Below are 27,903 nucleotides of genomic sequence, written 5' to 3'. Positions count from 1 at the left end.
TTCCATTATAATAGCCATCTTTATTTGTAAAAATCCAGATATAAAATGTATTCTTTCAAATCTCTCCATGTTTTCCTTTTTTACAAAAGCAAAAAAGCACATAAAAACCTTCCCCGCTGTCATTCCCGTGGATGGATGTTTCAGGCAGCCCTCCCACCCCCTATTATAGCTACATGCTTCATTCCAGGACAGCTGGCTTCCCCCACATGCTCCGGTGCTTTCCTACCAGGGTAAGTTTCTGGACTCCGGGACTGAAGTACACAAAGGGGGGCAGGGGCAGATGCAGAGTGTGCGGCTCGATGCTCGGCGGCGTGCAGGACAGGGGACTAGTAGTAGGTTTCCTTCTCCACCCAGCCTGCAGGTGGAAAGAGAAAGACAAGCCAGGGATGAGGACCCACCTGCAGGTACTGGGCTGGTAGGGTATTACAATCAAATTCAACATGGGACCTCAACTGTGGTCCATGTAATTCTTGTCAGAAATACTGCTAATTGGAAAGACGGTTTAGGTTTCTGACAAGGTGTCACTGTACTACATTCAATTTGCACTTTCAAGTCTAGAATGTGCTCAAATGCTGATTGAATCCCACAAGCTGAAGATGTGACTGCAGCAGCTTACAGGAGCCTCAGTGATCAGACCGACCACTCAGGGAGCCCAGACCCCTCAGGAGTCAAGGGACCCACAGTCCCATCAGCCCCTCCAACCACAGTTACAATGCCGAATTACCGCCAGGGCGCCGCCTGATGATGAGCTTCCTGACTTCATCATACACGAAGATGAGCAGGGAGTAAGGGAAGGCACAGAACCACCAGGAAGGTCTGGAAAGAGAATCAGGCACCAATTTATAGACACATGAACACAATTCAAAGGAAGAAAGAAAAACCACACATCACTAGGAACGTGACAAGGAAACAGTCAAACTAAGTATAGTCACTGCTGGCTGAGTCACTAACAGAACAAATAAAATCACCGTAAGGGCAGGCAGGCAGGCTGCTGCTGTGCGCCCAGGGCGTAGAGACACAGACAGCGGCCCGTACACTTTACACCAGCAGCTCTGCCTGTCTAGGGTTTGCTTTTCACAGGATTTGTTTTATAGGATGACTTGAGTACATTTTCTGTTGACAAGAACAGATGACCAGACACTTTCTTTCTTCCCTTCTAGAATACTTATGAAGCTGTTACTGCCTGCACTGGTCTCAGGTCTTGGCATTTAAAGACAAAGAACTGCATCAAAACAAGTTTATTCACCTAAATTTGGTCTCTGACAATGTAATTTGGGACAATCAACTGTATGTTCTGATTCCCTGACGGCCAGGACAGAAAAAAACTGAGCCCTAACAGAGGATGCGTGTCTTCATGGGGCCTGGAGGCCGCCAGTTCCCAGCCTGGAGGGCTCCGGCAGACTCTTCCTCCCTCTATGTGTCCTCCATAGTGGTGAAAAGGTGGTCTCACTGAACTCAGCCAACAGAGGAACCAAACCACCTTCCACAGCTGGGTAGGACCTGCCAGGAACAAGTTGTCTAGTGGTCACAATGGATTGATGTGCCCAGAAATGGAATGTCCTGAGGCACTGCCCCCATTTAGTGTGATTTTTTCCCCGCAAGCTCTCAGGATGCTCTATATCTCCTACCCCACCCCCAGCCCTGTAAACAACGGCTTTGGCCACTTGGCATATCTTGCCTCTGATGTATGCCAGCTCTGTCCAGGGTACTGGGAAAACAAGATACTGTGGCCCAAGCCTTAATGATTATAATATAGCGGGGAGTAGAAATGGTAATGCCAAAGAAGAGATACAACTGCCCAGGGCCAAGAGGGCAAGATCACATGGAGACGAGCTCCAAGGAGACCAGCCCTGAGGGACCATCAGGATAGAGGAAGGGCAAGGGAAAGTCCAGGGAAAGGAGGGAGCGTCCTTACCAAATACATGGGCAGAGGGGAAGAGAATACTGAACTCACCACAGGCATGTGTGGGAAGAGAAAGGCTAGGCCGAGAGAGACAGACCCTAGATACCAGTCTCCACCTTGCACCACAGCTATGTACACACAGCCAATAAGGAGGGCAAGAGCCAAGAGGTTCTGATTAGTTTAAGGGTGAGATCAATGAACGGAAGTGCTGGTAGTAGGTCAGTTGAGAGATGGTCCAGATGGGTGAGAGCAAGGCAGCAGGAATCTGAAAGTCTGATGCACTGCACTTGTCATATGGGTCCCATGTTCAGTGACTTAGCATGTTTTAATCATGTGATAGCTGCTTTAATCTCAGTCAGTTTCCAGATATCACCAAACACTCAAGTGTTTCACACAGACACAGAGCTATGGTGAACCTTGTATATGAAAATTCAACTTTGACAGAAGGGCCAAGTCATTTGGTGTGTTTAAGGACAGTCTGGATTGAGGGGAAGACTAATGATCTGCTTCCCCTGACCCATTCTATCCATGACTAATGACAAAGCACAGTAGGAGAGAGCTAGATTTGCTTCTTGTGGGAACAGAGGATTCAGAGCCCCAGAAAGGTGAGGGCTTGTGATGGGTCATAGTGACTAGGATAAGCAAATCAGGATTTGAGCTTGGGTCTCCAAAGCCCAAGACAGCCTCAGGTGGCCTCTAAATACAGCTGGACTATGGCTGTAGAGGACCTGAGGACTCAACATGGTAAGCTGCTGGGCAATTCCAAGGAACCAAAAGCCTGTCTGGCCTCACCTGGGACCATATTCTAGGTCTGGGCAGTAGTCATGCTAGTCTGATTTATGTTCAAGGACAAGGTTTTCCCAACTTTGTAATCCACAGGGATTTGTGTACTTGGCACTCTACATTCTGAATTAGTACTCATGAACATCATGAGGGGAAAGGTGGGCTACTATATTTCCACACTTCTTGGAAAGAGGCTCTATTTACTTACTTGAGGGGATACATCCTAAGGGCGACACCCATTCCAGGGCAGTAGGAAAGGAAAGCAGCAAGGGCTGTCTCTTCAAAGAGGCCAAATATTAAGATCTTGTTCCTAAAAGTCAAGAGAGAAAAAACCTTCAAAGATGCAAACAGAGAAGTTTTTCTTCTAATGCTATGTGTTAAATGGCAGAGCTTTTTGCAAAGGGTTTACAAATCACCAGGCTCTTCTTTGAGTAGGAGCCCTTGCCGTGACCTTCATTACTCACTTCATCCCCTGCTGGAAGACGGAATTCCTCCTGGTCTTACAGATGATCAAGTCGGCCCACTGCACCACCACAATACTGACGAAGAAGGCTGTGTGGCAGGTGAACTCCACAATCTTCCTCTGCTCGTAGGTCTGCAACGCAGAGTCACATAAACCTGGGCTCTTCATGCTTGTGGCCAGCGGCACTGTGGCCAGTCTCCTGGGACCTGGACTGGCACTAGCCAGGCAAGAAGCCCTCACTCACCCACTGCTGCCCATAGCTGTCTTCCATATCATTGATCCACCGGTCTTCCCAGTCCAAACGGAGCCCCAACAGGTGAATTGGAAGGAAGCCATTCTCAGCCATAATCACAAAGTAAGCGAAGAAGCCCCCCAGGGCCTGGATCATACCTAGGACACGGGCAAACGCACCTCAATGCTAGAATCTCATGCAAGGCCATCTCCACCCCCTTTATCTAATCGCTACGGCAGCTGAGAAGTCACAAGGTCTTTATCACTGGTTGGGGAACTCTTAGGGTAGAGATGCCTGGCCACTTACGGACTAAGAGTGATGGGATGGAGGACCCTGCGTGCACTCTGAGCTCAAGGCCCTCTCTATTTTGGAATCACTTTTTAGAGCTTAAAAAAATGACACATGGGCCTTGTTTGTAAAACCTCCACTTCTCTTACTTGAACATCTGCTTCTGTCAAGGTATAACCCTGAGGGAAAATCAACTTCCTTTTCCACCATTCAAAAAGTTACACACTGCCTGTTTACCAGCCACTGTGGCATCTTCTGACCCAACACCTTTCCCTTCACTCTCAAGACTCTTCTCTGCTGTCATCCAATACAATCACAACACCCTCACTTCCTCAGGCTGGACCCCAGCCTGCATATCTTGAGGCCTGGTTAGGGTTCCCCGGAGGAGGTCAGCACAGGCTACCAGGCAGTTACTCAGTGGGCAGCATTTCCACGAGGCACGTATCTGCTGTACTTCATTCGATCTGTTCTGTTATCACAGCACAAAGGCAAGAACAAGTGCTTACAGAGGCTTCCCTGGGTTTCCCTGAAGGAGGGCAGGCAAAGGATTTAAAGACAAAATATTGATTGGCCACTTCCTAGACTTCCTATCGGCCCATCACACTCAGGTGTTGGCGGAGACATCAAGCATGAGATGGGGGTTTAGCCAAGACCACCCTTTGGTGTGACCTCGTGACCCAGCTGCCAAATCCACATATTTCTTCAGCATTCAACTCTCCAATCAAATTAGTGACAGGGGAGCCACCTTGATGAGTTAATAATACAAGTAGCTCCTCAGCACCACGCCTGGGGCTTTGCAGGGCTCCATGAGAAAGAATAAGTAACCCCGGGAGAGCTGAGCCCAATCACAGTGTGACTGCACTTCAGAACTAACAGAACTATCATTTGCCAAAAGCTCACTGGGAAGACAGTGAAAGGTTTCTTCTCATGTGGAAGAGAATTTTTAAGAACTCCAGGCTCAACCTGATGTCATCGATCACACTGGATCTGAAGTCTCAACTCCCCCTGAACCTGGGGCAGACCCAGCACTACAGAGCCTCTGAATGAGCTGGCTCTGCTCCGCATGGTGGCTCACCGATCTGTCCATAGGCCATGCTGATCAGCCGCTCATTCACTAGCTTGTCGGTTTTGGGGTTTCTGGGCTGTCTCTTCATGATGTCACTCTCAGCTTGCTCATAGGCCAGTGAGATGGCAGGGACCTGGCGGGGCAGAGAGGGGACTTAAAAGTTATCAATACAAAGCACCATGGTCTTTGTTACAAAATTCTTATCCTCTCTTTTTAAAATCTGTTTTTTAGCCCATGAGATAATATTATAGATGTCATTTTTTTAAAAAGCCAAATTATGCAAAAGGGAAGAGTCCTGTTGCTAAGCAAGTGTGGACTTTTGCCTTGAATACTGATTCTTTCATGCTGAATACCATTCCTCAGAATTCTTCACAACACCAGCTTCAGCCTCGTGGGTCCCCCAAACAAGGTGTGAGTGCGAACGCCAGCACACGAGGGCATTACCACTACCTGACGTGTGGCTGTGACATCCACTTACCATGTCAGTGCCCAAGTCGATGCAGAGGATGGTGACAACCCCTAGCGGTAGTGGAATGTTTGCAATAATAAATATCAGGAAGGGGGTGATCTCCGGAATGTTACTGGTTAGGGTGTAAGCAATGGATTTCTTCAAGTTATCAAAGATCAGACGACCTAGGAGAGCAAGATTTTTTTTACTACCCATCTTAAAGGGAAAGAGTAGAAACTGAACACATGCAGTAGGGGCAGAAGCAGACGCTAAGTACGTATCTGGACAAGTGTTTGGTGAACACTTTATATCCAGTGCTCTCACCTTCCTCTACTCCAGTCACAATTGAGGCAAAGTTGTCATCCAGAAGAATCATGTCAGCGGCTTGTTTAGACACATCGGAGCCAGCAATCCCCATAGCAACCCCAATGTCCGCTTTCTTCAAAGCTGGAGAGTCATTGACACCATCACCGGTGACGGCCACAATAGCACCCTGCCGAGAAAAACAAGGAAGGTGGTTAATAAAACCTGTTTCTTAAAGTGATGGAAATAAGGGACGTTTGCCCTTACTGGGCATGACTACAGGAGCCGCTCCTGTCCCACTTCGTTCAGATGGAGTCTCAGAACCTTTCAGCCAAAGCCCTACACCAAATGACAGAAAAGAGAAGACAACAAATGTATTCTCCTCATCTATTAACGAGGAAGGGTCACTCACAGCAATGACTTTGGTGAGAGGCATTCTTGGAAATACCATTCCTCTGTGCACACCCTCTCGGCTTTTCAAGGTGGAGACAGAATCTCCTGGTCATCCCCATCTCCCCTGTTGATACTGTGGCCCCATATTGTTATTCCAGAGCAGGCACCTGAGGTTCAGGCTCGGGGCCACCTGGGGACCTGCGCCATCAAGTGCTTCTGTGATACTGAATAACAAGTCGCCCTCCTTCCTGTGCCTGGCGGCCCCTCCTGACATATGCACACCGAGGCTGACGAAGCCAGGTAGGTTCCACCGGAAGCCCAGGCACAGAGGTCCCCAGTGCCTGCTGCGGCCTGGCCTGGCCCGGCTTGGCTCACTGACCTGTCTCTGGCAGCCTTCCACAATAAGAAGCTTCTGCTGCGGGGACGTCCTTGCAAACACAATCTCAGTGTGGTGCTTCAAAATGTCATCTAGCTGCTCCGGGCTCATGTCCTTCAGATCACTGCCATGCAAGACACAGGCCTTGGCATCTCTGGAATTGGGACCAAAAACACAAAATGGTTATCTATAATTTCCCAGCATGATGCCATCACCTCGAGAGGGACACACTGCAAACACGTCCTAAACTGAACACACAGAAGCAACTTTCCCCAGTCTCAGGGCTATTCTCTGTGCAAGGCTTTACCAGCTCCAGAGCATTTTCATACAGACCACAGAGTCAGGGATTCCAGCTACCCCTGGGACAGGCCTATCATCTTCCTTTCTCCATCTCTACCAGACACACTGAAACAATATGCAGCAAAGCTAATGAAAAGCCAAACCTCCCTTATCCCCCAAGTAGGGTGAGGTCCTAAAACTTAATGAAACAAAAACGAAAGAAAACAAAGATGAAACTCCTTTATATATTTTATGTTATTGCCAATTTTTTTTCTCCTTTTGGCTTGAACTGTCTAGCTAACTGTCCTCTTCTCATTTTATTGTGTTAGCATGAACCTGGAAATCCTCAAGGGGCTAAGTGCTGGGGAGCATAGCAGTAAACAGCATGAAATCGGGAGTGGACTTAAGACTAAGGAATTTATCACGACTTCACCAGTCCTGAGGCACTCTGAACAGGAGTGATGAGAAGGCTAGTTTGAACTTCCTGCCTCACCTGGGGTTAACCTGGCTCACTGGGATGTTGAGGCGGGCAGCGATGTCTTCTACAGTCTCGTTGCCCTCTGAGATGATGCCCACACCTTTGGCAATGGCTTTTGCTGTGATTGGATGGTCTCCCGTGACCATAATGACCTGAAATAAAACATAATCATTTACTGAACATAGCAGCCAAGCAAATGACCTTAAAAAGTCTTACATGCGAGTAGGTAAGAGTAAACACAGTATTAAGGGCTTGTGAATACCAAATATAAAGCCAAGAAAGTATTAATTTGGCAAAAATGTAAACACATGAATTCACAGAAAAGAAACAAAAAGCTAATATACAGATTTTATCTCGGTACACAGGGATATCACACTGTATACACAGCATCTATTTTTGTATTTACAGTCACATAAAAATACTTAAGTTTACTAAAACTAACAAAAGAAAAAAACCCAACAAAACAGATAAAAATCCAATGCTAGTGGGACTGTAAGGGAGCCACAGGTTGCCAGTTAGCATTTTCAAACTGGCCCCATTTTGAGAAACAGTACTATGTAAAAAGAATTCAAAATTGTTGCTACTTTTTCTGAACCAGGGATTATACTTAAAAGAATATACTTTAAAAGAAGTACAGTAATCAAAGTGTCGGGAAAATAATTTCTGTCAAGCTTTTCATGGCAGTATTACTCATGAGAATGAAAAAATGGAAACAAATCAAATACCTACAGGCTTAGGACACTTACATATTCAGTACTTAAAACAGAAGAATGCCATTTACTGCACAAGTATATTAGATTAATGCAGGCATCTCCGAATTGAAAACCACCTTGGGGCTGGGAATTTAGCTCAGTGATGCACCTGCCTTGAAAGTGCAAGGTCCTAAGTTTGAATCCCGGTACCAAAAAAGCAAAAACAAAAACAAAAACGAAAACAAAAAAAACCTTGTGCTATTTTTCACTTTGCTTAATTTATTTAAAAATTAGCATTTTTTTCTCCTCTAAAACCTCTCACTCTATTTACACCACCATTTTAGTACTATTTGATCTTTTTTGGTTGTATCTAACGTTTTGGAGATGAGAAATTAATAACTCGAGGTGAGGAAGACAGCGGAGCACCTGGGGCAATCAACAGTCACAAAGTGGAATGTCCCAAGGCCCAAGAGACGAAGCCAGGGAGGCAGGTGAGCGCTACCTTAATTCCAGCACTTCGGCATTTGCCCACAGCATCAGGAACAGCAGCCCTGGGCGGGTCAATCATGGAGATGAGCCCAACAAAGCAGAGATTATCCAGAGGGAAATTCACTTCATCAGTGTCAAACTGGAAGCCTTCGGGGAACTGTTCGTCGGGCAGAAGAAGGTGGCAGAAACCTACAGGGAAGACAGGGGGATTGTGAGGATTTCCAGGGCTGCAGGGGACAGAAAGACCACTATAGCCTATTGCCCCTCATCCCTGCCTTCTGCTGGATGTTTAGTTTGGACTTTTTTTTGTATTAGGAATTATTTGAATGCAGGGGTTCTCTACCACTGACCTGTACTGCTCACTCCTCGTCCCTCCCTTTTTTAGATTTTATTGTGAGTCAGGGTGTTGCTAAGTGGCCCAGGCTCGTCTCCAACTTGTGATTCTCCTGCTTTAGCCTTGAGTAACTGGAATTACAGGCATGCACCATAGCATCTGGCAGTCTACAGTATTTCTTAAAAGTCTACTTCTATAACAGAAGGAAGGTTTTAACCTTTAGGAATAATAGAGAGTTATCAAAAGAAAAGAAAATCCAAAGACAGAATCATTTACCAAGGAATAGGAATATTTAATGTGGGGAAGAAAGACTGAATTGCTAACACTAAGTCTGTGCATCAGCATATCGGGGTTTTAGATCTGTCACTGACAGTAAGCTACTTAGCTTTAGCAAACCACTGAAGTATCTGTCTCAGCTGCTCTTGCTGGGAAAGTGGAGGCCACATCTCTGCTCGCTTGTTCATCTAACCAAAATACATGACTGAGCATCAGTGTGGGGATTCATGCTAGCCACTCTGAAGGTCTTTCAGTTAGACAGACAGCTGAGGCAGGCACACCATGGTTACATGGGCAAGGGTATGAACAAGAAGATGAGACCAGGCAATCAGTCCTAAGGTATCCAGTCTAAGGAGAACAGTAAGGATCACATGAATAATGAATTTGCATCTGTTAATACACAAACTATTGTAAATAGCACTTTTCAAATATGTTGGATAGTGGGTAAAAAAGCTTCCAAGTCTCAGTAGCTGTCAGGGTATAAAAGAAAACATTCAGCCTAAAAGTTTACTGCTAGCCTTGTCTGTTCCCATGGAAATGCACAACTATTTTAGGGTGCTCAGGAAAGGACTTCAGTCTAAGTGTACGAAGAATTAATAATTTTAATTTAATTAATTATAGACCATGGCCACAGCAACAAGGGTTAGATGATAAAGCATCTCTTTCCACATCTAAAAAAAAAGAAGTGACCAGCCTGAGACCACAGGTCTAAGTACAAATCAGAAGCAACCCAGCAGGACTGTTTGCCACAGCCCAACACATTGGTCATTGCTTTAGGACTTACTGTTTTCAAAACAATAAATAAGACAATAAGTAAATCAGTAGGATTGCCCCAGAAAAACTCAGAGGAAGGTAGGCAGGCTTGCAGTTAAGGTTAATGGGGTCACTTGTGTCTGTCCACTAGGCGGGGGGGGGGGGGGGGGGGGGTGTGCTCGGCAGAGATGCACCCGGCTTTCCGTCTGTCAGCAAGCTGCCTGCATACCCAGCACTCGCTCTCCGAGGCCACCCAGCTCCAGGTAGGCATTCTGAAAGGCGTCCTTCAGCTCCTCATCCAGGGGCTGCTCCTTGCCATGGAGGAGGATAGAGCTGCAGCGGTCCAGGATCCTTTCTGGAGCACCCTTCATCACCAGGAGGTGTCGGGGCTCGTTCGTGTTGGGGTTCTTATGAATGGATAACTGTGGAGGAGAGTTCAGATGGAAACATCAGATGCTAGCTGTGTGTGACAGTCCATGCAAGAAAACTGGGCTTCACTACTTAGTATTTGTTACAAAATAAACCACCATTTCCTCTCTGAAATTTGAAGTATCTCATACTTCATGACATACTTTGAGTGCTACAGAGAAAAATGAGCACTATGACATATTCATGAACCGCTATGTGAACACCAACACTTTTATATGCACATGTGCACATGTAAGATTCTCCCAAAGGAGATATGGAGACAAAGGGGTTGGTACAGCCTTTCGTATGTATATGCACCTGCTCACACTTCCCATACCCACTCCCCCTATTTCAAACCATAAACAGGTATTCAAATGGCCCGGACAAGTATTTTGGAAGAGGTTTCACTTATACTATTGATATTCAAATAATTGGGGACCTTATATATTATCATGGGTAAAATTTAACATCAAACTTAAACAGCCACTGCAGGACCTCCGGACCTGATACTTGTTGGTGGAGTTGAATGGTATCTCGACGATCTTGGCATATCTGTCTCTCATCTCCTTCACAGAGCCACAACACAGCTCAATGCATTTTAACAGTGCCGACTCAGAGGCATCGCCTGCAACTGCCCGCTGTAAGCAGAAATCATCTGTTAGTTAATCCATGAAGGCTTCCCTGAGGCATCACTGAGAAACAGGAAAAACAGAATGTATTACAACTTTGTCAGAGGTGGGAAAGAGCAGGGGAGGAGGAAGCAGCAGTACCAGGAGTCAATGGAACTCAGACCACTGCTGTTCAGTGCCTCAGACTCCAACTCCCCCCACACATCAGCTTCTGCTAAGAGGGCACACGACGGTGTCACCTGTCCTATCCTAACCTATTCAGCCTACTTCCAGATCCCCTGTCCCTGTGATAGTCAAAAAGTCAATGCTATTCTGAAATGCATATTTGTGGTTATGAACGTGAAAACACCAAGGAAGAAGTAAACATTTATAACACCCCTCACTATCCTAGAATTTAAAAGAAAATGGCTTAGGGTCTCAGGACTTGGCACAAACCGTCTGTAAGGGGGCCAAGTAAAACTTGATATAAAGTAACACTCACACCTTGACTTACTAAAAACACTACCAGTTGTAAACGACTTTTATTCAGGAAAATGTTTTGGAACACACAAGGCTGTGCATGCAGATGAGCAAAAGAATACTCAGAGAACAGCGGCCCTGAGTAAAAAGAAAGGTGGCCACGTATGGTGAGAAACGGAAAGTAAGTGAGGATCACTCTGAAGAAAAATCAAGTATTAAAACAGAATGGGGCTGCTGCCCTCCCCTATTCCAACCTTTTAAGTTTTGGGGTAGTAATGTCACTGATACTAGAATCCATCTTCTGCTACCTTTCTGGGGTTTCTAAATCAGGAAGGACTCGAGACTTGCAAGGCACAATGCTCAAAGCCTAGAGAATTTCCACTTTGAGGTAAGGAAGAAACATGAGGCAAACATCTCAAATATTAGCCCCAAGACAAACAGCATCACTCTTAAGTCAACTGAATGTCACGAAAATCTTTTCAAGGAATAAAGGTGCCCCATCTTCACAAGAGAAGCCCTCTCAGTGACTCCTACGCCATACTTGCTTTGGCAAAATTCTTACTGAAAACTACCACAGGCAGCCCGGCGCCTCACATGGCTCTGTCCTCCTGAGGACTCTGCTCTCATGATCCCTGTGAGACTTCGAAGGCACTAGGGCAATGCAGGAAAATCTTGGTCATTTCACACTGCGTGAGAATTCCATGCACTGAGTTTACTGTTCCCTGATCTTATTTCTGCATCATTAGTAAACAAGCTAAGAACAAACAAGGTAAGAGAAACAGTCAAGCTCTTTAAGAAAATAAATGGCTTAAGGGATTTACTGGAATCTAATGTTTCCTAATACGCAAATATGATCATTGAGTCACTAAAGCTATGTCCTCAATGTTTATTATGTCTTCTTTTTCCAACCAACAGATCATGGGCACTGAAGGTACCTCACATCTACAACCATACAATCCACACAGCAAAGCATCGCACAGTTCGAGAGTGAAATGAGTTGACAGAAACACAGGCAAGGTGCTGCTCAGAAAGCACATTCCTCTGGCAGTTCCTGTTCGGTGGACCCCGCGCCCCCGCCAAGCGACCTACTGGCCAACAACAACTCCTGAGCATTACCTTAAGAATAGGGACGTTTTCCTGGTTAGCCTGAAACACTGCCCTGTTACAAAGACCCGCAATTCTGGACAGAGCAAGCCAGGTGGCTGAGGTCTTGTCGAATGTAACACCTAACAGGAAGCAAGGAAACATGACAGGAAAATGACATATTAACTTTGAATACTATGCTACAATCTCAGTTCTATTAAAGTCTTATAAAAATCTGATGCACTTGCTATATCTTGCTTCCTAGTTATTGTAGCCAACCTAGTTTTAGACATCTTTCTGTCAGGATTCGAGCAAAATAACTTTTCTACTGACATACAGAAAAATCTGACTTCATCAGATGATTATAAAAAAATGTAAGAGCTGTCAGCAACGGGAGCAGGGGTAATAGCGTGAGGGAGTCCCTGGTCTCACCACTCTGATTCTCTGTCGTATCAGCTTCGTGGATTTGATTGTCAAACCACATGTGGGCCACTGTCATTCGGTTCTGCGTCAGAGTGCCAGTCTTATCCGAGCAGATGGTAGATGTGGACCCCAGTGTCTCCACAGCTTCTAAGTTCTTCACCAAGCAGTTCTTCCGTGCCATGCGTTTGGCAGTAAGCGTGAGACACACCTACCGAGACACGAGGGACAAGATCATTCAACCGGGTCGGAATTCTGTACCAACTCCGGCTACACCCTCCTGTGGGAGGCATGTATCCCAAATTTCATCTCTCCAATCTTCTTCTGAAGTCTGAGGGCATAACAACATGTATACGAGTTTCCTTCCTACCCCCACCAAAAAAGCAATGTCCTAAAAAACAAAACAGAGAAAGAAAACCTTGCCAGGATTTACCACATTCTATTCCCAACGAATCCACCAGTTCTTCTTTCTCCATTACACTCTTGTGGATCATGTGTGTGGTAATTTAAGAAAAAAATGTATGTTTGGGGTTTCTGAATAAACATATGCTGAGGTCTTTCTAGTCAAAGCTTACCACAAAACACAGCATGGAGGAAAAAACATAGAGCAACGTGAATGAATAGACTAAGGTGGCAACCCCTCATCAGAGGTACTGGACGAGCCCTGCACCTCGAAAGCTAAGCTAGAGAGGCGACCACAGCCCTGCCCGTGCCTCTTACCGTGACAGTGGCCAGCAGACCTTCCGGCACATTGGCTACGATAATGCCGATGAGGAAGATGACGGCCTCGAGCCAGCTGTACTCCAGGATCAGAGAGAGAATGAAGAAAGACACGCCCAGGAACACAGCCACACCTGTGATGATGTGGATGAAGTGTTCGATTTCTGCAGCTATGGGTGTCTGGCCTCCTTCCAGCCCAGAAGCCAGGGTAGCGATTCTTCCCATCACAGTGCGGTCCCCGGTGTACACAACAATGCCACGAGCAGTGCCTTAAAAAAAAGAAAGGAAAGAATTGTACCAAATTGTACCAAACTAGAAAAACCCTGCAGAATTTGCACCGTGACATAGGATGGTTTCAAAAAAGGGTAAAACACATTTGTAAAGGACCAGCACCATGGCTTTATTTGCTGTTTGTTTTAAACCAGAGATATTGGCAAAGAGATCTCTGCCCACTGGCAGGGCAGCAGAGGGCAGCAGCCCCAGTAGCAACACTGGACTGGTGCTGTCAGTACCAGAGGCACTGCCGGGGTCTAGGGAGGGGGCAAACCAGCCACCAGACTTCCCCTGCCACCAAGTAAACTACCTCTGCTTGGTGCTGACGAAATGGAGCCAATGAAGAAAAACTGTGCCTCTGGTCTTTTTTGTTTTTATTAACACTCACAATAAATACCATGTCATCCTTCAGAGTTCCTGAAAATGGTCTACCTTCCACACAGTTGGTTGAAAAAAAGGCAATGTTCCTCGTCTCCAAGGGATTATCATTTGTGAAATCCGGAGACCTAGTCTGGGGTTCCGATTCACCAGTGAGGGAGGAGTTATCCACCTGTGTGTGAGAAGAGTAAGTAGCATGTGAATACATGGGCTATGTAACGGGCTGCTGTGCTCTCAACTGCATCTGCCCAAGGGCAGAGCTGGCTACAGGAGGTCACACAGCTAGCACATGCAAGGCCCCGGGTTTGATCCCCAGCACTGAAAAAAACAGAGAAAAAGGAAAAAAGTCTACCTTGCAGCCATTTGCAGATATGATTCTGAGATCAGCAGGGATTCGATCTCCTCCTTTGACTTCCACCAGATCCCCCACCACAACACCTTCTGCATTTATGCTCATTTTCTCACCATTTCGAATCACAAGGGCTTGCTTTGGAAAGAAGAGTTTATACCATTAAGTGGATAATGACAGGGAAAAGGGAATGACCAAAACCAGAAAAGCAAATCGCAAATGATCTACACTCCTAATTTCAGGAATACACAGCAGAGATATTACCCATCTTTTGATTTATACAAGACACAAAAGCTTGCTCAATAGTTATCTAAGAGATAATCCTCTCAGATAGTGTGCCTGCTTTTTGGGTTGTGTTTGAATGGAATCACTTCATAAACCTTAACTGTCAAGTCAGGGGCTGTCAAGTCACCTGATGGGAACGGACAAAGCATCACATACCTGAGGGACCATGTTTTTAAAGGAATCCATAATCTTTGAACTTTTAGCTTCTTGATAGTAGGAGAAACAGCCAGTTATGATGACAACAGCAGACAGCACCACACCAAGATATAACTGGAAGGCAAAAACAAGATGGGACCGATGGCTCTTAGGAGAGAAGTGGGAACATTCGAATCATTTTTGACCAAGTGAAAACAGAAAGATCCAGGGTTCAGAAATACAGAACGCATGACTTCGAATTTGTCATTTTAGGGCCCATATACCGGAGGGTCAGAAATGGAGTCAGATGCAGACTCTTAGTCACTAACTCGATAGACTTGTGGAAATGCTCTGGATAAATCTTATTTCTCCTGCTATATTAAAACAAAGGTATTTTTTCAAACAACTTGTGGCCTCACAAGAACAGCTGCCAAGGTGCAGTGTGCCAACATGGAAAGCTGTGCTCCGCCATCTGCTAAGTGGCAGACAGATCTGGGCCAGTACCTCAGCGGACCTGCTTGTTCCCAGCAGCCACCCGCAGGTGGACGGCTCACAGGGAGCCCTGAGTGGGAGAGGGAGGGAGGGAAAAACCTCCCCAGAGGAAAGCGGGAGGGACAGCTGGGCCTGGACGACAGCAGCTGCTATAATTGAAAATAAGTCGTGGAAAATGAGAGGCCAAGATGACACTGTGTGTGGACCTACTACTCACATTATCATTTGATGGCATCTCTTCCATGCTTAAGGTTTCAATGCTATAGGCCAAGAAGCAAAGAACTGCTCCAATCCACAGTAACATCGAGAAGCCCCCAAACAGCTGCCGGCAGAATTTGACCCATTCCGGAGTAGTGGGAGGGGGCGTGAGGGCATTAGGACCATCTCGGGCCAGGATCTCAGCAGCCCGGGCAGAGGTTAAGCCCTGAGGAGTACAGAAATACAAGTAAGGTAAACTGCACCAGCATGTGGAAGGTAACACACTTTTGAGTTTGCCGCAACACTGCAATAAAGGATTCTCGGACAAAACACAGCTGCCAAATTTCTCCATAAAGAATTTTTGGTTCACACAAACAAGAAGTACAAATTTCCTGAGGAACACCCCACATCCCCATTAAAACTCTTCTAAAAATGATCCATGGACAAATCTGAATCTAGCCTGGTTTTTCTAAGTTTTAGATCACAGGACATGTGCCAAATTACATTTTGACCTAAAAGATACCTGTTTTGATGAATCCATTCAGTCTTGCAGATTAAGGGCTTTAAGTTATCTGTGTACTAGCTCTGTCAGGGAAGGGGAGAAATGCTCTATAAACAACAGAGGAAGAAAAGCTTTCTGTAGAAATCCAAAGTCTTACTGGATTTATAGACAAGTTTTAAGGACAGAATTTTATTCTTAGGATGGCCGTAATATGTATGTCTCACTGCTGAGTAGCTTGAACCACCAGTCGTACATGCACGGCTGCCCTATGCTTGACTGAACCACTTGTTCAAGCTGGTGGGAATGTGTTAAAAATTAACCCGTTTAATTCTCATGACAACCCTTTTTAACCTATTATTTACCCTATTTATAAGTAAGGCAATAGACTTGCATTTGAGTAACTGCTTTAGCTCACAGAGAACACACCTCATCAAATTCTAAGAAAAACTTAGGTGAGTCAGGCGTGGAGCTGCATGCTTGTAATCCCAGTTACTCAGAAGGCGGAGCAGGACAACTGCAAGCTCAAGGCTAGCCTGGACAACTTATTGAGACTGTCTCAAAATAAAATTTGAAACAGTGGCTCGGAATGTAGTTCAGCTCTTCCCAGTAGGAGCAGTGGGACATGATAGGTGAAGGGCTTATAGCGGCCTGGCCCACAGTAGGCACAGAGTAGCTGACAGCATGTCACTCTGAGCTTGGCCAAGGCGCCCTCTCTGAGTTCGGATGTCTCTGCCCTCGGGTCTTCTTACAGCCCTCGATGCCGTACTACTGAAACAGTGACACTGAGAAGCTTGGGCTGCCAGTCATTCCTCAGACTCTTTAGTGAGTGTCTACAAATATCAATCCCTTCAGATTTGCTTTCATGTTTGTAGAAAACATAACATCAAAATTCTCTAGATAATAGGGGTACAACACATTTTTTTATCAAAAAGTTTCTTTGAATTTTGTGAAAGTTTCAAACAAAGGATGGAATAACCAAGGTTTTGACATGTTTCAATGAGCTGGCTGGGAAAAGCTTAAAAATTTAAGTTGTTGAAAATCCAACTATCTGAAGTAGTCATTTCAATTTAACAAATGTACAAAAATAAAGGGAACATTTGTAATCAAAGGTCTGGGAATGAGCATGGCTTTGGGGCCAATCTCAAGTCCTCATACTCCCCACTGCTTTGCACCTACTGTAAAAAGGGAAGAAGAAGAATAACATCCTCTTTCAAGAAGTTTCAGGAAAAACAAATGGCAGCATGCAAAAGCCCGAGATCTGTGCATGTCACATAGTAGACACTCACATGGTGGCTGTCACTACACTCTTCCTAGAACCCCCAAGGCCAGATCATGACATGGGACAAAATGTAATAGGAAAAACTAGGATTCTATACAAGTTTCAAACAAAAACATACTCGGCTCAAGTCTGTTCCATATTTACGATGAAGTTCATCAAGGCTAAGTTTATGGTCATCCTATGGGAAAAGAGAAACAGAACAGAATTAAAACATTATAGCATGAAAAATAAAGGATAGAAAGCATCCACATTGCTTATTCTTATCATTAGGCAAATAAGCACAGTTTCTCTTTACTTGGGTACATTTTTAAGCTACTGCCTGATAGCTTAACAACCATAGAGCTGTCTCCCAAGAGTTCTTCACTGGCCACAGTTAATACTGGTGATAGAGGTCCATTACTGCCTGCCACATGAAGTCTGCGAAAACCAGCTGCTCTTAGAGATCTAGAAAGACCTCATTTGCCTCTGCGGTGGCCAGACAGCTCTAGAAGGTTAAATGTATGGAAGCCTCTGGGGCCCGCAGAGGTTCGACCACCCATGTTCAGCATAACCCTGAGCCCACGAGGTTAGCCAGACCTTCTGCAGACCTTCAACAACGTCAGACGGAGGGAAGAGCTTTTCCAACCCTCTAATAGTACTTTTCAGAACAAAAAGCTTCTTCCCAGCTTACCATAGAAACTTCTTTCTTCAGTTCATCCATATCCCTTTCTTTCTTGGCCTTTTTGTTCTTTTTGTCATCTTGTTCTGAAACTGCTGCGGGTTCATATTTATCACGTCCAGCCTACAGGAGAAAGTGAGAAAGGGGTGGTTGTGAACTATGCACAGCACCTGAAAACCAAAATGGGGGATGTTGCTAGTTTTGAAACAGTCAGTGGGATAACATTCATGAAAATGTGAGAGTGCAGGTTTTGTGCACCCACTGTTAATGCTGCCACCATTACTCAAGATGCACCTGAAGGGGCCAGGGATTTAGCTCAGTGGTTCTGCTGCCTGCCTTGCAAGTGCAAGGACCCAAGTTCAATTCCCAGTACCAAAAAAAAAAAAAGATGCACCTGAGGGTCTTCCATGGGAGGGCATGAAGGGCAGTGGGCAAGTCGTGCAGTTACATAATGGCCTTTTGCCAGAGAAACTTGCATTTGGGTGAATGCAGAGACTCCCTTCCTTCACCCTTCTATCTTCCCCACTAGAAGACTGAAACTGTCTTTCACATTACCAACTGGGATACCCAGACCAGTACTGAGGAGTTAACTTGTTCAAGTCCTGGGCTCTACCACTCCCCAGCTGTGCATTCCTGGGCAAATCACTAGCTCTCAGGCATCAACTTCTTCTCCAGCATGGAAATAAGAACACTACCAACCTCATTTGGTATTTCTGAGAGTTAAATGGTATATCTAAATGCTTTTATATTAAATTTTTTTCATATTGTAAAGATAGCATTAGGTATCAAGTGTAAGTATCTTTAGTGTTCATATCAGAACAAGGACCTTTTCCTCTACTTGTATTAAGTCAGCCTAAAAATTCCTAAAATTCTTTGAGACAAAAAAAAAAGAAAGAAAAAAAAATCCTCACTCCATTCAGAAGCCTGAAAATAAAATCCCCAAAATGAAAGTCACTGGAAATGTTTTGACATAAGCAGGATATAGGAAATGCATGTGCACTATCACATAATTCACAGGATCCACCTACACTTCTTGAAAACTGGAAGAACTTTCAGAGAAAATCTTGATTCTATAGTTTAAATTTAGATTGTTCCACTCCCCCAATCCATTCAAATGCTTGAGCTGATCTACAAGGAGCCCGAACGGGGTGCTTCAAAGTCAGTTCAAGGAGCACAAGAGACCTGGCCTCCTACTCCCCAAACTGCCTCCCATATCTACAACTGGGGGGGGGAGGAGGTATTAGTAATTTTCCTAAACGGATGATGATAACAGTGCTATTACTATTATTTTGTGGCTCTCTACTAAGGCGATACCTAGGAACTTGTACTTAAGAGTATAATTTTATTGTGCTGAAATGAAAATAGTACATGTGTTCCAGTCATAACTAATACATGCTTTTTTTTTTTTGGTACCAGGGATCAAACTCAGGTCCTTGTGCTTTCAAGGCAGGCGGCGGAACCACTGAGCTAAATCCCCGGCTATAACTAATACAGCTGCAAATAAAATACAATTCATTTGAATTTGAAAGACTTCAACTTTCTACTCCATATTAGTGGGTGTTGGAGATATTTATATTAGCTACACCATTCAACTCTTGTGGCCATTGGCAGTGTTACTTGACAAATAACATCCAAGAGAGTTAAGGTACTTCAGTTTTCATCTTATCAGTTCAGAATGGTGCAGGTCTAAAGATAGTTGACATTCTTGACATTCTCTCCACTGTGGAACAACCACATTTGTAAGTGCCTCTTTAAGTAGAGCTCTTGGTTCCAGAGCTAAAATGAAAAATAATCACATGCAATGAAAGCAGAGACAAAACAAAAGGGAAAGACAAGAGCTTCTACCTCAAAGGAACGAGTCTAAAATCTCTCAGCCTCATCATCTATATGCTTTGATTATTCACAGACATCCAATATTTTCTACTCCAAAAGAAGGGAGAATTATTGAAGTAGCTAGGTCTTGGACACCTTCCAATGTTTTATCACTGTTTATAAAATAAATGTCTTGCTTGCAAGCTCTATGGCTGGCTATCAATGGTAAAGTTAGCTGGAAATCTGGATTCCTTAGTAGCTCCCCTTTCTTTACCAATTCCTGTTCTATAAGGCATAGTTTTAATGAGGTCTTTTTTGCAAGGTATATGGAAAGTATTAATATGTGAAACTGCCTTTTCTTCATTTTTTCACTAGGCAACTTATACAATTCAGTTCTTCCCATGGGTTAAACAGGAATTTAATACTAGCCTATCCTGGGGCGGTGGGGGTTAAGTAATAAATACCTAAGTTCCTATAAGTCTCAATTATTACAATTTCAAAGCTGAAAAGGGTGTGTGTATTTTTGTGTTTGGTGTGCAGGGTGAAATGGAACGGAGGTAAAATCAAGTGAGACATTTTCTTTGGGGGAAACGAAAGTCATGGCAGGGAGGGATGAAAAATATGGTGCTTCCTCAATGGCCTCAATGGCCCCCACTCAGTCCCCTGGGTGCTGGGGACGCAATTCTTACTTTCTCAGCTAGAGGACTCAGATTGCTCCCCCTACTCCTACAGCAAATGGGGGGGGGGGACCGCCCCACACCATGCGCCACGACGGCACCTCTCTGAGTGTCTCTGAGCAAAAGTACAGGGATAGGGACAGGGCCAGGGCCAGGCGACACCACCCACAAAAGGGCTACTGGTGAAAATGAGGCAAGCTGGGTTAGGGGTTTATCCATTCTGATTCAGGAACTGAGAAATCACAGCAAGGGCAAGGACTCGCCCAGTGTGGCACAGTTTAAGGCCGCGTCACCACTTTATCCTGGCTTCCTAGGGATTCCATCCTCTCAAAAGATTTGCTATAAATTTTACTACTATTTGATCTGGGTAGAGGGAAGAAGATCTCAGAGATGGTAAGAAAAAACTGGACAGGAGGAACCAAGGCTAAAACATGTACAAAGCTGTCATCTAAAAATCTCGGCAGACACAATGAGGAACATATGCCCAAGGCTGTTCAGAATGGAATAAGATGCGCCTTCCTCTTCTTCAGTAATTCATCACTTAAAAGGAGAAGGATGGCGGACAGATATGACAGCTACAGAAAATTATTAGCCAATAAGGAGGAAAGAGAAGCAACCACAAAAAAAGCACAATGTAGTTTGGGAAAGGGGCTTCCTTCCCACAAGTGCAGTTCTTGGGGTCTGTGTAAGCTGCGGCTGCCACCAGCACTGCCCCACAGCCTTCTTACCGTCCAACCACCACCCAGCAAGGCAGCTTCTGAAGCTTCCTCAACTAGGTGTTACTGACATCCCCACCGCATCAGCATCAGTCCTGGGGGCTGAAGGGAACTCTGAGATTTTAGACTTCTGCAATTTCCAGTGAGTATGGATGAACATGTCTAGGGAGTACTTAGAAGCCTGCCTTTCCCCTCACTCTGACAGATCTACTGATGGTTTTTTTATACCTCAGCTCCCAGTCATTTCAGTGCTACCACCTGCCAGCTACATGACCTTCAACAGTTTGCCTCAGTCTCCTTGTCCCTTACAATGAGAATAACACTTGGCACAAGGATGGTCTGGTTAGTCAAGGAACTGACATCAAAAATGAAAACAAAACACCTAAAAACTGCACTGTTTCCAAAACCTACAAACAAAAGCTTCTGACTAGCAAGACAGGCCTCCAGGATGGCAACAGTAACTGCCCTGAATGCAGCCCAATTCACAGCTGGCCAGGAGGATGGTAAGAATGGAACCTCTGAGCTCTTATTTGGCAAATTCCACCCTGGCAGGGAAGCTGAGGGATGGGTTCAGATTGTGATGGTTGCCCTACAGGCACTGCCTTGTTTGAGATCCTGTTAAAAGGGTGAGGACTGGCCGCCTTTCCTGAATCATATGTGATTAAATTATTCAACAGTTACATAAATAAAGGTACTCTCCAAAGTACTTCACAAAAGTTATTATAACTTGGTTCTAATTAACTTACAGATTACTGCCATTCCTCACTTCCTATGAAAATTCCTTAAACCTTTATGAAAACTATACCTTATTTGGGGTATTTTAAAATTTTACTTGATTTTCAAGAAGTGATCAAATCCAGTTTATGACACCTTCATCTGCTCCTAAAACTAAGTGGTTTAGTTGGTATACAAAGAATTTCTTAGCCAAGGATCTGCAAGCTACAAGATGGCTGGGCTAAGGGCGAACAGCAACTGTCAGGACACTGAGACTGCTCTCCGGGCCCAGATGACACCAGTGCAGAGACGTTCTCAGCAGAGGATGGGCCCAAGGGCTCACCACGCCTTCACGCTCCTTCATTCGCCCAAACACACACTGCAGAATATCCTCTAGCAAGGCCAAAGCCGCAGGTCCTTTGTGAGCCTAGCTGGATATGCCACACTTGGCTTGCAGCCCATCCGCCACCAGGGGTCAAGGGGACGGAGCGACAGCTCCTGGGTTGCCTCATCCCAAAATAAATGTGAATTACCTTCCTCTCTAATCCACCTGCATGCAAATTCTCAGCAAACCTGCCATCCCACCTTACTTGCAGGCTGCTTCCATGGTCGTTTGAAAATAAAAATTCTGCAATGTGTAAAGAATCAGTGTGCTTTACATTCAGTACCTCTTGGGCCGGGGATTTTAGCTCAGTGGTTCTGCCGCCTGCCTCGCAAGTGCAAGGACCCAAGTTCGATCCCCAGTACCAAAAAACAAAAAACATACATTCAGTACCTCTTAAAGATGTACTTTGCTTTACCAGTTGTTAAAAACAAAAGGACCCCCTCCCCTAATTTTTTCCATGGGATGGTGCTGCCTCTATGTTGAGCACCCAGAAGAGTAAAAACTTTGGCTTATTTCTTAATAACCTCTACTTGCCACCCTTTCCAATTTTTTGCCAGATTACTCTGGTACAAGTTAACAAATTATGAGGGGATCTAAGCAAGTCCCACTAACTCTGATCATTCCTTAACTGGTAACCTGAAACCTAAGCTAAGAAGTAAAATGACTGCAGTCTGAAAAAGGTAAAGGCATCTAGGGCCTAAAGAAATACAACATGAGCTGAAATACTAAAGCAGGTATGGTGCCCTGGCCCTGGAAGCATCACGGGGAAGACAAAGGAAAAATACAAAAGGATAAGCCCCTAAAGTGCCCTAGGGCCCTGGATACCATCGTCATAACAGACTAAAAATACAAACACCTAAGCCCACTGATCACAAAACATTATCAGGCCAAGCAAGGCAAATCTCAAAGATAAAGCTCAAACCACCATAAATCAATTTTTCAGATCGCCAACAGAGAACATGGGATAGCTGTTACTAAATAGGGGTTGGATAAAACCAGATAGAGAAATAACGTCCAGGTATATTACATTACAAAGTCACAAAGGAACGGAATAAAGTCTATTGGACAAAAATCCTTTGGCTGAGGACTTAAACCAAACCAGAGAGAAAATGTGTGTGGGGGGGGGCGCTCTTTTCTCGCTGACAGAAACTGCTATCCCAAACATCAGTCAAATATAAATGTGAAGAACTTTGTGCGGATTCTTAGCAGATTTCAGCACAACTAATGAGGTGAGTCATATGCAAAGAACAGTCTCTCTGACTCCAGCCAAAGAACACACTTCCTCTCACACTTAATTCATAGCAATGTGAGAAAGTTCAGGCCTGACTTTCCTATGAATCCTTTCCCCAAAATATGTAAGTGAAGGAGAATTTGAGAAAGGAGTTATACACACAGCAGATTTTAAAGTCTTCTTTATTTCACATTATCACTTACAGGACACGTATTTTCGGTCTCATTTAGAACTAGGCAGTGCTGGCAGGGATGGGGAAGCGTTCTGCCTAGTACTTTGCTGTCCAAACCCAGCCACTCTGATTACCCTGAGCCCATCTGATCTGACACTCGTGTTTCTTCTTTTGGGCCGATGGCTGGCACAGGGCCCTGGGCAGCTGGAAGAGGGCAGCCTAGCTCCCACATCAGGCTCCTCCCATCACAAAAGGCTGAAAAGGCCCCTCCACTAAGGCTTCAGTGAAAAGCAATCATGGATAAGGTCTTTCACTGGAAAAGTGAAAGCAGATGGAACCCTAAAATGCTACTAAATAGATCTGCTTACTGGGCAGAGACAGCAATTTTCAGCAAGATCAATGGACATTTCCCCTTTTTTTTTCCTTTGAAGGGCAATTAACAGTATGCCCTGTTATTTCCAACCTTTAACATTAATTTTTTCAGGGGTAAGGAAAACTGTTCTCTGGCTTTGAAGAGGCTTAAGACTAACTGGTAAACAGTAAACTCTGCCTCTGAAGGCCTGATGTTCTCGGTTCCAGTTACTGTGTAAGCCCAGCAACAATGGTCACACTGCACACTGGCACGGCACACACTCCATAAACAGAACAGATTACTCTGCTGGGGTGAGTATGTACCCCGAGGCCAGACCAGAGACTGGAGGGAGCTTCGGGGTGACTGTTTTCAAGTGAAGCAACTATTTTAACTTTTTGATATAAAATCCTTCATAGCTATTTAGGCAAAGCCTCTTTCTCATTTTAAACTTTTAACATATTTAAAAAGAACAGCCTGATTTGAAGAGAAAGTCACTAGTCTGTATAGTTCCTGCTAAAATAATCAGCAAGCAATGATTTCAAAGGGTACTGGAACACATATGAATGCCTAGTTTTTTATTGTGCTTTAAAATGTTGAATTTGCCTTTCATCTAAAATGTGATTTAGGGCTGGGCATGATGGTGCATGACTGTAATCCCAGCACTCGGGGGGTCTGAGGCAGAAGGATCACTGAGAGCTGCCTAGGCTGCAGAGTGAGTTCAAGGCCAGTCTGGACTACATAGCAAGACTCTGTCTCAAAAAACAAAACAAACACACACAGAATAAAAGGTGATGTAGGGCTAACACTCCTGAGAATCTGTATATTCTAAGTTTGAAACCTCACCTGGATAATGGGGGGCACTTGCTTTGTGGCTGCTCTCTATATGCTCAGGGTTATGATGCAGAGCTCCCTTTCCCAACCTCCCGCCCAAAGCTGAATCACAGTGTTACAAACTTACTGGCCAAGAAGACTGCAAATGAACAAACAGTAGGCTACCCAAAGAGGACACACACCCTCAGGAGAGGGTGCAGAGAACCCAAGAGGCCAGAACTGACAGGCAGGGGGGAGGCGACGTCAAGCCCTCTTCTCTGCCCCCCAGGGAGTCACCAATGCCTCCTGCACCCACTCCACTTGCTTCTGGCCAGGCCCAGCAACTCTGCACTAGGACCCTCCCTTACCATGTTCTGAGTCTAAAGTACTAGGTTTATAGCAGCCAAAGGATATTTAGTCACACTTTCAACTTGAGCACCAAAAGGGCAGCTGGATAATTTTACCATACAACCAGGGTTTCTGCTGACATGTGTATCCTGTGTGCAACCGTCACCTGAACTTTTTCCCTACTACTCTTTAAATCTCTACCCATAAGCTATGATTTATTTTCTAGGTAACTAAGTTAATATTCAAACCCAAAACTGCAGTGAAAGGCTCCTAAGGCCCCCTCCCCCGTCCTTTATAAACTTAAGAAAACAGTTTCTCATATTTCTAAACAGTTAACGTGTGTACCTTTGGTGAGCTACTCAGTGGTGGGTGGCAGGCCTAGCTGAGGACTTAAGCCAAGTCACTGGCTAAAACACCCAATAAGAATAAAAGGGACAAAATCCTATTTCATCCAGGAATGATTCAGCAAGAGCTGTTCTTTCGTTTTCCTACCAAATGCTTAGGAATTCGATTTTAAGGACATAAAAAAATCACCTGAAATATCATCAAATCCTAAGCCCTACAGGGGGAAGAAATTAACAATGACCTTAACAATTAGCTGCCGACACACGCGCTTCCTGGTAAAGTTAACCAATTATCAGCAGGGCTTTAGTCACCACTCCACCCACATTTTAATCCTCATGTGGAAAAATCCCAACATTTCAGCATGAAATATTCTGAACATTTGGACTATCACAATAAGTAACCAGAATGGATGGACATGGACACACACACACACACAACCCAGTGTTCGATGTACCAGAATACACAGAATACTAAGTATTATGACAGGGAGCATATTATCTTATGTTAACCACAATCTTGTGTCTGCCAATCAGCAGACATTCTACTAGGATTCCTGAAGACATCTGGGTTGACCCTCCACTAACTACTCAAAATGTGTCACTTCTGTGGTTGTGTGGGGTTATGAGACATCTACATATATGTACATTAGTTACTCAAAACCTGTCTTGTCTACGAATTCAATGTCACAATTATCTGAAGAATAACTTAAGAGCTCTGCTGTAAGATAATGGTTAAGGAATAAATGCAGGTTTAGGCTTGAGGGACCACGGGCCATTCAAAGTCTATTCTGTCACTATTCTGTCATTTGACCTTGAGCAAGTCACCTCACCTTCACAGGCCTTCGTATGTATGCATCTATGATTTCTAAAAAGAACGAGCTTTAAAAGAACTGCTTACAGGAATGGCCTAGGGTTTGATGGCGTGGTACAAACACATGCCACTCACTAAACTAACCCAGGACCCACGGTGGAGAACAAGGAGGTTACCTGGCCTGGTACAGCCCTCCCCTTTGAAAAGTGACACATGCTGTGCATTGCTACTAGCTCCTATTCTCCCTACCCGGCCCAAGCCTTTCCAATTACTGCCTTTAAAATCCACAGTACCCAAAGCTCGAGCCCTCCCTCTGCCCTCACGACTGTTCACAGCCAGGCAGGGACCTGAAGACTTGCAGAGAAAATAGTGGATTCTCTCTCACTTGTATTCTCCTGGTCTGGTGCTTCTTAATCCCATGAATTGGTACTTTTCAGGTCATCCTGGGTATACATATGTATATATATATATTTCTCCCCCAAATGGACTTGGACTCCGGGAATCACTTAAGTGGATATATCGGGGCGTCACAGTATCAGGGTGAACACGGCCTAGTGAGCGCTCCACGCCTGCGCCATTCACTCTTCTGGCCCTAGATCCCTCGTTTCCTTCGGGGGCCACTTCTGAGTGAGTCGGTGGTGCTGGAAACCGGCAAGGCAAGGCCTTCCGACCCACAGCCTCCGGTCCTTTGCCAAGGCTCACGGTACCCAGAGGCCCTGGTGGGTCAGCCTGGGTTTCTTCAAGGCCGGTCCTCCCAATAAACCTGTACACCTCCCCACGGCGAGACGGCCCCAGATACCGGGTGCATCCCGCCGCCGAGAGCGGCCATGACCGCTCCCAGAAGTATACCTTCAAGGCCTCCTATCTTAGGGCGGTAAGGACACACCCTTTCTGGCACCGGCCCGCCCGCCGGGCTACGCGGTAAGGGGAAGCCAGTTTTTATTTTCTTTTTTCCTTTGGGGGAGGGCGGCCGCCTCGGCGGGGAGCTGGCTAAGCCCCAGCGCCTCCAGGAGAAGAAGCCTCGACTCGGAGGCTGCCCCGCCGGCGCCGGGCCTGGGCGGGAGCGGCGGCCCGGGAGGGGGCCCGGCGGAGCGCCCCGGGGGAAGGGGAGGAGCGCTCGTCCTCTGGGAACAGAGGGCGGAGGGAAGGAGGAAGGGGAGCCGCGAGGTGAGGGCGAGCGGAGGGGAAGGCGACCGGCCCGGGGATGCGGCCGGCCCGCTCCGCCCCGGGGCCGCCAGCGACCTCCCGCCCGGCCCGGCGCCCCGCGGCTCCCGAGCGCCGCCCCCGGAGCCCGCGGCCGCGAGCCCTCCCCCGTTACCGCGCTCCCTCCATTTCCCAAGTGCGTCGCCTTCTAACCCGCACCGCGCAGCGCCGCGCCGCTTCCTCCTAGCGGCTGCCGCCGGACGCGGGCGCCCTCTGACTTCCCCTCTGCCCCCGGAGCCCCGCGCACTCACCCCCTTCCCCATGGCGGCGGTGCTGCACCCGGCGCGCGGTCCTGTCGCGGGAGAGCGGAGAACAGAGCAGTTCCCGGCCGAGCGAGTGAGCGAGCTGGGCCGGGGGAGCCGAGAGGAGGGCGCTAGGGCTGCCGCGGGGCGGGAGGGCTGATGCCGCCGCCCAGGCTGCCGCCACCGGGGCCGCTACCGCTTCTTCTGCCACGTGTCCACCTCCTCCCGCCGCTGCTCCGCGCCCCAGACCCAGCCGCAGCTC

The 27,903-nt window shown here is 45.9% G+C and overlaps 1 protein-coding gene across 1 annotated transcript; it reads right to left on the bottom strand.

Moving 5' to 3' along the window:
- Nucleotides 1-27,903, bottom strand: Atp1a1 (ATPase Na+/K+ transporting subunit alpha 1). Its single transcript, XM_004853808.4, has 23 exons — nt 27,651-27,903; nt 17,837-17,947; nt 17,285-17,344; nt 15,405-15,611; nt 14,717-14,830; nt 14,279-14,413; nt 13,981-14,098; nt 13,276-13,544; nt 12,568-12,766; nt 12,169-12,278; nt 10,468-10,602; nt 9,786-9,978; nt 8,207-8,382; nt 7,028-7,164; nt 6,259-6,409; nt 5,508-5,676; nt 5,214-5,368; nt 4,745-4,868; nt 3,394-3,539; nt 3,151-3,281; nt 2,895-2,996; nt 725-816; nt 1-355 (listed from the first exon to the last, which is right to left on the bottom strand). Exons 1-23 carry the CDS (start codon nt 27,660-27,662, stop codon nt 327-329), a joined length of 3,075 nt encoding a protein of 1,024 aa, XP_004853865.1. The 5' UTR covers nt 27,663-27,903; the 3' UTR covers nt 1-326.

The sequence above is a fragment of the Heterocephalus glaber genome, unplaced genomic scaffold, assembly GCF_053883595.1.
Source record: "Heterocephalus glaber isolate CG9 unplaced genomic scaffold, H.glaber_assembly_v1.0 deba00001442, whole genome shotgun sequence".
Taxonomy (NCBI): domain Eukaryota; kingdom Metazoa; phylum Chordata; class Mammalia; order Rodentia; family Bathyergidae; genus Heterocephalus; species Heterocephalus glaber.
This window is presented reverse-complemented; position numbering and strand designations above follow the sequence as displayed.

Bases quoted from the DNA above. Each gene is read 5' to 3' on its own strand.
- Atp1a1 (XM_004853808.4), bottom strand. The intron at 14,099-14,278 runs GTAGACTTTTTT...TCTCACACACAG, and splicing joins TATCTGCAAATGGCTGCAAG to GTGGATAACTCCTCCCTCAC. The intron at 9,979-10,467 runs GTCCGGAGGTCC...TCTCCTCCACAG, and splicing joins ACTCCACCAACAAGTATCAG to TTATCCATTCATAAGAACCC.